Below are 8,039 nucleotides of genomic sequence, written 5' to 3'. Positions count from 1 at the left end.
TTTGAAATTCTTTAGTAATTCATTCAATTACTCCTTTGTAGTGTACAATATGGTTCTCAAAGTTGACCATCATGGCAATATTACATGATCCACAGTTGAAGATTACTGAAACTCTGTTTAAGAGATGCAAGACTTACTACTTATGTGAGTGGATACCTATGCACACACACTAAATGAAATAGAGAAAAAGCTTAGGTTAATAGATTTTTTTGCAACTTTAATTGTTGCCTTCACTTCACTTTCACTGTTTCAATTGTACAGCCAGGTAACTAAGGAAATACATCTTCTGTCCCAAAAAGTGTCACTCCATGTACCATCATTTGTGATTGGTTGGGAAAAAATATAAGTTAAAAACTTTAATAATTCAGTATTATTCTGACCAATCACAAGTAATGAACATGCAGTGGTACTGTTTGTGGGATAGAAGATGCGCACTCGGTAACTAAGACTCTGTTTGGATTCAAGTTGACCCGAACTTTCACTCAGTAAAATTTACAACTGGATTCCAAACAAGCACTAAGTGACCACCCTCCCATAAGTATCCTACATAAAACCAGACTAAGTACTCTGTGTTGGAAGTGATGGCATATCCAGGGCCAACATATTCGGTTCATCAAAGGGGTTGTTCGATTTTTTGTTCATTACAAAAGGTTCTTGCGGCTGTTGCTGATGCATCATGTAATAATCTTGGTAGGGTATGCCTACCATTTGAGGTGTCATGTTAGAAGGACCATAGTATGCATTCTGGATAGTTGAGGATTCAGTTGTCATGTTATATTGGTTATAGTCAGTAGCCCCAAAATCAAAGGGATTGGAAGCCACTTGCCCTATTTGGTAAGCTTCATTCTGTTGTGTCACTGTAATAGCATTATCATATAGATTTTCAAGCTTTGATACTTCCAATCCACCAACCTGCTTTTCAAGATAAAATTAGTAACAATGCAAAACCATGCAAGTGAAGTAATACAAGAAGACTTGACTCTCTACTCACTGCAACTACATTCTCAGTAAAGCTTTCTGGCTCTGGCTCAGTAAAAAGTGCATCCTCCCAACCTGTTATAGGACTTGGTCCATTCTCATCATTGCTGGAACTTGAAGAATGATCTGTGTAATTGTACAAGGGAATCAGCTTACAAATTATTAGACATTTATATCAATATCAATATTATTGAAAGAGAATATAATCTACCAATTGGAACAATTGCCAATGCTAGAGAATTCTCCTCAAATTCAGATGCTCCTGTTAATAAGTCATACAGGCCCTAATAGAAGCATAAGAAAAGTTTAAATACTCAGCATAGAATAACATGGACTTAAAAAATGGTTGAAAATAAAACTTACCATAAGATCAGCAGCTTGTGTTGGTGTTGAAGTTTCATTCTTCTCTGAATCTTGGTTTACTTCTGGCAACAAATCACCTACCGGAGCCGCGCTTTCACTAGCAGCTACTTTGTCATCATCTTTCTGATAAGAATGAAGTTGGAACATGGAATTAATGTATTAGTCCAATATAGAACACTTTCCTTAAGGAAAAATGTAAATGCTAACATCTTGAATTTGAACATTATAAAGTGTCATTTCCAATATTGATAAAATATAAACTGGTATTGGGATATGTAGTTTAAATGATAATATAGAGTCTCAAGGAAATATCAAATTGTATTCTATATCATTAAAACTTTCATATTACTAGTTCAGAGTTTAGACATCAAACCACATTGTATTCAAGCATTAATGTGCATGGAGCATCCTTAATGTACTCTTCCATGGTAGACATAAAAGAAGCAGGAGGCTGCAAAATAAATATCAGATTATGTTAACATGAAATATATGAATTGCATAGACAAATGAAACATTTTTCTTACAAGCCAATACCATTTTAATATTGATGAATTTCTGTCCTCTTCCAAAGTCTAGGCCTCTGCATGTCTCAAAGAACTCAGATAATCTCTCTGCCTACATTAACACAGTTTATTCAATTTGAGATGGATTTCATTAGAAGTAACATAGGCACTTAAACTTAGATTAAATGTTGAGTAGATATTAGAGTAAAGATCTATTTTGGTCATTCAAATTTTGCGTGTACCAATTTGGTTTTTGAAAATTTGAAAACCCTAAAAATGGTTCCAAAAATATGAAATGTGAGTTTGATTAGTCATTTATAGCATTTTTATGACCTTTAAGAGGGACTACTATGACTCATATTCACAATCTGAATACTAATTTGGATTTTTATTTCAAGGACCAAAATCGGTACACGCGAAAATTTTCAAGGACCAAAATGAGTATTCACTATACATATTATTACCTGGTGTCCTGATTTTTGATAAATCTCGAGTGCCTTAGTAGCATCATCGCAGTGCATCTCGAAAAACTGTAACAAAATAGAAGTCGGTGCTACTTTCTTTATCAAGTTTACCAACTATATATGGAGATTATAAGAAGAAAAGTTCATAAGTGCCAATCAAGATTGTCTAGAGTATTGAGCTATTCACCTTGTCAAGTAATTCGACAACTTTAACTGTTATCGCGACATATAGTTTGACACTTTCACCTGCAACCTGATGGAAGAAGGTAGGATCAAAGGAGCCTAAAGTGCAGAAAACTGTAATATCGAATTCTAGAGTGGGATATTTCTTACAACTGAAAGGGCATACTGTATTAAGCGATTATGAGTAGCTGCACCCCCTGGCTGCAAAAGTGAACACAATGAATGTTTCGTAATGAGTCGTTGATATTAGCAGAGTTGAAAGGTAAAACTTCATGAAAGTGTAACCTTGCAATCAAGAAGCCGAAAAAGAAGATTTTGTAGGGCGGGCAATTGGTCTAGCAGCTCCTTCGTGTCGAGCTTTTGCGAAAATTTCTGCGTGTGCATAGACTAAAAGATTATGTCTTTTTTCAATGAGCCAATATCTCATGAGAACAATTACAAAGATTTGTTTGGGGAAAAATCCAAGACCAAAAACATGGTAAACAAAAAAGACAGTTATGAACTCATCTTTATCATGCTGGGTAAATTCTACACAGAATTTCATATTTTGCAACCTGGCAAACCAGTATTTTGACCAAGAAGATAACGAAATAACAGAATGAATTATGCAAGTACAATACAAAAGGATAAAACTCTAGGAAGTCAGTTTGTCTCTAAAGTAAAAAGCAAGAATTTGTCCACCTTTGATTCGATAAGATACGTGGAAATCTCAACACACTAAATGATCCAACGACTAAGTCGAAGCATACTAATGTTTCAGGATCTTCTACAAAATTCTAATAAAATAACTACTGAATCTTTAACACACCCTTACTTGCTCAGTTTGGAGACAAATTCACTTTTGAGAAGTCTATTCCGCTTCAGAATGAAGCAGCCATACCATAATTCAAAGAGCATTAAGAAGAAGAAAAGGCATGCAAAAAGCACCAATAATCCACCCAATGAGTGTTATGGCTACCTATCTTATATATGATTATTTTTTAGGAAATGCAAATAACCCACTTTAACCAATTGCTAAGCTCAAGATTTCTGAGATTCATCAAAATTCAACTAAAAGAAGGGGAAACTGAAAATTTGTTCTCAAAAAGCTGATAGTAAGAACAATCTAGCACTAGCTAAGAAACAAGATAATGCCATGTTAAAATAAAGATGCATATGTGAATAATAACCAAGTAAGCTTATGATCATGCAGAAAACTTCCTGAAAATATCACATAAGGTTTCTCTCACCGAGCTATTTGTCCCGACATCGTAGTTCATTATGAGAAAACATTGCAGCCGGTCTTCAAGGTACAAGGCATAGTTATGAATCCAAGCAGAATAATCCAATGCTTGACACCAAAAGCTTCGTGTCAGTAAACATGCTTGGAAATATAAATTCAACTGATATATTCTCACAACACTTTTTCACACCTGATTAGTGATGTATACATTGTCGTTGGTTAACCATGTGTACTGGATGGTTAACACTAGCCCATTAATCATTCAATACACGAGATTAACCACAACATTATACATCATTAATTAGTCGGGGGAGTAAGGAAATAAGAGAATAAGCCGAACAAGTACCATAAGGGCTTGACGAATCACGAAAGTGCGCTATATTAATCAAACAGCCATTTCCCCTCCTATAATTGACAAGTTCAACCCAAACTGTGCTGTCAAGTTCCCTCATTGCGCGATGTATAACAATAAGTGCTTTCACGGCAACCTGAGAAATAACTAATATCAAGAGATTTGAACGAAAAAAAGCTTCATTTGTATCAAGGAAATGACATAATAGAAGATAATCAAGAACATACAGCCCAATTGTAAGTTTGGCTCAGGCGCCTGGCAAGACCATGAATACAATAAACAACTTCACTGCGAGGTTTTGATGGAGAGAGTGATTGAAAAATGGCTGAAAAATCCCACAAGAGTCAGAAAAACTTTGTAAAAAGGGTGGTCAAGTAAATGAGGCTGCAACTTAGTCAGAAAACTTTGTATTATGGGGAAAATATAAAGACTGCTACTGCACACATAAAACCTTCAAGGCTTAAACTATAGGAAAATAGTAAACAGAACAACTTTACTTGTTCAATAGCATGATAGCAACAATTTTCATCTGAAAAGTATAAAATGGAAAGAAAAGAAAGAAACAAAACAAAGTTACAATTGTGTAAAGTAAATGATGAATGTGGAGAATACAAAATTATAACAGTTCTTTGTACAATATATTCAGACAACAACTCATATTAGCACATATTTTTACTCCACCTCAAAACACGGAATATCTCCATCAGTATTTTAAATTGTTGTTCCGGCCGCGATTGCAGTTATGTTTGCTGGAAAATGCGACCACAATTGTGGTAGCAATGTCATTGTGGAGACTCCCAAAACCACAATATTGTGGCCATAGTTGTAGTTGCGGAGCACAATTTAAAATATCTTGACATATAAATCAAATGTTATCCCAATATAGTCTAGAAATGTAATAAAAACAACTCCATATAAGGTTATAGAAGCTAAAGCTAGTTAACTAGTGTATGGAAACTAGGTATAGTTACTTATTTTCTCCACATTCACCATTTATCTAAAAGAAGTTGAGTATCACATACTTCTAATGTGTTTTTCCTTGGGCAATGCATGGTCATAGTTTGTTGCTTTAACAATTGCAGTATCCAATCCCTGCAATTTATCACTATTTCTTTAAAGTGATTTTGAAAAAAGAAGAAATTTTTGACAAATAAAATTTGTTGGATATAAGCACCTTATGATGCCCATGTGCTTTTGCCAATCCAAAAGCCTTCTTCATGTCACCTCTGGCTGCCAATCTCTTCAGATGGAAGTGTTTCTCTAAATCCTATAAATGAGTAACATTGCCAATGGATTTGTTGTATTAGAAACAATGAAAGGATTAGAAACAATGCCATCATTCTCAACATTGTATCAGGGAGAAATAATTGTGATGGAATCTGGATCCGTGATTGCAATTGAGGTTACTATGTTATGGTTTCCGTAGCCTCTACAATTAAGTCGGCCACATTTTCCCACAATTGTTAATTGTGGTAAACCCAATAGTAAGTCGGATATCGTCTACCTCATGGTAATAATTTAAATACCTTTTGGACTATTCCCCTCATTGCTAATTAGTTTCGAGAGCCAAGTCCAAATTCTCGATAGTTCTCATAGGCCAAAAACATCATTTAGCCAAAGAGGTAACCTTTTGCATGTTTCAACAAACTTATATGGAGGGGCATGTTGAGAAGTAACATCGCCTACCTCATTATCTAGGAAATGGTTTAAAATGTTGGACTTAGCACCATTCATATTTACAACCAAACTAACTCCTAATATATTATTTCAAGCAAGAGAAAAAATGAAAAGGATACAAAAAAATGCCCCCATTTCAATCATCGAACTTTTTTGTGTGAATCATGATGGAACGCAAAATAATCTCATGGGCATTATGCATCATATGATGCAGAATGGCATGGATCATTAAAATGAAAATCCATGTTGCAATGCATTCAACCATGATATAGTGTAACAAAAGATACCTCAACATGGTTGTTGGTAATGCCATAATGAACAATAAATAACAGAAAAATGACACTAATATTGAAACTTTATATAAATGTTACATACAAACTAAGCAACATATCAGAATATAGAACTTAGAGAAAAAATAAAAAAAAGAATGTGCATGAAGAATTTACGTGAGAAACAAGTTGGCAGTGGAAGAGGTAGAAGGTTGAAAGGAAAGTGGTGGGAAAGACAAGACCACCTATGTGATATTTCTATGTTTTGTCACTTTGTGGACATAAATACAAAGGTGGTGAAATGTGTGCAAAACCAGAATTACCGGCATTCCTATAGCACAATCAATTTTATTTTTCTCATATAGCTTTTTCTCCTTTTTGGGTAAAATCTCATATAGCTTTTTCTCTTTTTTGGGTAAAATCTCATAAAACTGTGTTTTTAATTTTAATGTGGTCATAACCCCTTGTTTACAAATTAGAAACTACTCCCATCATTTCATATGTTTGATGTGTAAGGTATGCAAATTAAGAAATTATTACATAGGACTAAACATTGGTAATTTTTTCTAAATATTATTAGTTAGTTATATTTGACTAAAATATTATTATTTACTCGAGTTCCCAAACTAACAGCCGAAAAATAATGTTTTTCGAAACAAAAAGATCATTAACATAAGTTTCTCAGGATACCTATAGTTTTCATGATACATATTAAATGTTTTTTATCACTAAAAATATTCCGTCACCCTTTGATTAATGAACTAATTTCTTCTAGGGTGTGTGACTGTCTATCCAAACAAATATAGCTCACAGAAATCGAAGTCTTTACCTTTTGGTCATGCTGGAAATCTAGCGAAACCTTATACCACTAGACCAACGACTTGTTCATACATATTAAATATTGTACACCTAATACATGTCGATTACATTTCATGACATTTGTACCATTTAACACCCACATTTTAATTTTTTAAACCAACCCCCTCATCTTTAACTTTATTCTCATTCAACATCTACTCTTGTAAAAGTATGTTTGAATATTCTTTCTTTTCATTGATTATACTTGAACCATTCAAGGTTTATTTATACAAGAGAGATTACTTGAAAAGCAAGGCACCTATTGACTAACTAACAAAACAAAATTTCCTCCAAATCCCAATGGCTAGAAACAGAAGAAAAACTAAACCTATGAATTTCTTGAAATAACAGAAATAATGAAAAGAAGGTTGGTTAATAGCCCCTCAAGCTGGAGAATGTATGTCAATTACTCCAAGCTTGGAAAGCAAGTAATGAAAAGGGGTTGGATTTAATGATTTCGTGAGAATATCGGCATACTGTTCTGAAGAAGATATGGGTAATAAATGGAATAGCTTCTGAAGAAGTCTTTCACGAACCACATGGCAATCGATTTCGATATGCTTTGTGCTTTCATGAAAGACATTGTTGTTTGCAATGTGACAAGCTGAGGCATTGCCGCAATATAACAAAGCTGGAGATGTGTAAGGAACTTAAAGAGATTGAAGAAGATAAGTGATGCATTGTATTTCACATGAAGTAGAGGCAAGTGCCCTATATTCTGCCTCGGATGAAGACTTGGCCACGGTTTGTTGCTTCTTGGATTTCCAAGATATGAGATAATTGCCCAAGAAGACACAAATACCAGAAATTAATTTTCTGGTATCTAAGCAAGATGCCTAGTCAGAGTTAGAAAAAGCCTCGAGAGTGAGTTGAGAAGATGCTGGATAAAAAAGGCCTTGTCCAGGTGATGATTTGATGTATCTCAGAACTCTGGTGAGAGCTTTGTGATGAGTTGTTGTAGGAGAGGCCATGAATTGAGTGAGTTGCTGGACAACAAAGGAGATATATGGTATTGTGTTTGTTAGATAAAGAAGTCTTCCAACTAATCTTCGATATAGGGCAGGATTTGGATGAGGTTCACCATCTCCTTGATGCATTTTGGAAGTTCTCACCATTGGTGTTGCTATTGGTTTGGAAGAAAGAAAACCTGTATCTGAAAGAATGTTTAGT

General features: G+C 34.5%; 1 protein-coding gene across 5 annotated transcripts; it reads right to left on the bottom strand.

Moving 5' to 3' along the window:
* LOC109337413 (putative clathrin assembly protein At5g35200) lies at nucleotides 1–6,291 on the bottom strand. 5 transcript variants are annotated; one of them, XM_019574389.1, is made up of 18 exons: nucleotides 6,189–6,291; nucleotides 5,240–5,332; nucleotides 5,088–5,157; nucleotides 4,293–4,390; nucleotides 4,060–4,201; nucleotides 3,721–3,821; nucleotides 2,777–2,863; nucleotides 2,642–2,692; nucleotides 2,496–2,561; nucleotides 2,309–2,374; nucleotides 1,876–1,956; nucleotides 1,715–1,792; nucleotides 1,342–1,464; nucleotides 1,190–1,262; nucleotides 982–1,104; nucleotides 560–914; nucleotides 443–525; nucleotides 39–269 (listed from the first exon to the last, which is right to left on the bottom strand). In XM_019574389.1, coding segments are annotated over exons 2-17 (1,560 nt in total). In that variant the 5' UTR covers nucleotides 5,285–5,332; nucleotides 6,189–6,291; the 3' UTR covers nucleotides 39–269; nucleotides 443–524. The 5 variants fall into 5 exon arrangements, with proteins under 5 accessions (XP_019429932.1, XP_019429935.1, XP_019429934.1 ...); XM_019574387.1 differs by having other exon boundaries at nucleotides 1–525; XM_019574390.1 differs by having other exon boundaries at nucleotides 1–470; nucleotides 503–912; nucleotides 992–1,104.
* Between the last annotated feature and the right edge of the window lie 1,748 nt (nucleotides 6,292–8,039).

Source organism: Lupinus angustifolius, unplaced genomic scaffold (assembly GCF_001865875.1).
Source record: "Lupinus angustifolius cultivar Tanjil unplaced genomic scaffold, LupAngTanjil_v1.0 Scaffold_6_35, whole genome shotgun sequence".
Lineage (NCBI taxonomy): Eukaryota > Viridiplantae > Streptophyta > Magnoliopsida > Fabales > Fabaceae > Lupinus > Lupinus angustifolius.
Note: the sequence above shows the minus strand (reverse complement) of the source record. Positions and strands in the feature narration are given on the sequence as shown.

Bases quoted from the DNA above. Each gene is read 5' to 3' on its own strand.
- LOC109337413 (XM_019574387.1), bottom strand. From the start codon at position 5,284: ATGAAGAAGGCTTTTGGATTGGCAAAAGCACATGGGCATCATAAG. The intron at 5,158-5,239 runs GTGCTTATATCC...GATAAATTGCAG, and splicing joins AAGCACATGGGCATCATAAG to GGATTGGATACTGCAATTGT. The intron at 2,864-3,720 runs GTGAGAGAAACC...ATGCACACGCAG, and splicing joins ATGTCGGGACAAATAGCTCG to AAATTTTCGCAAAAGCTCGA.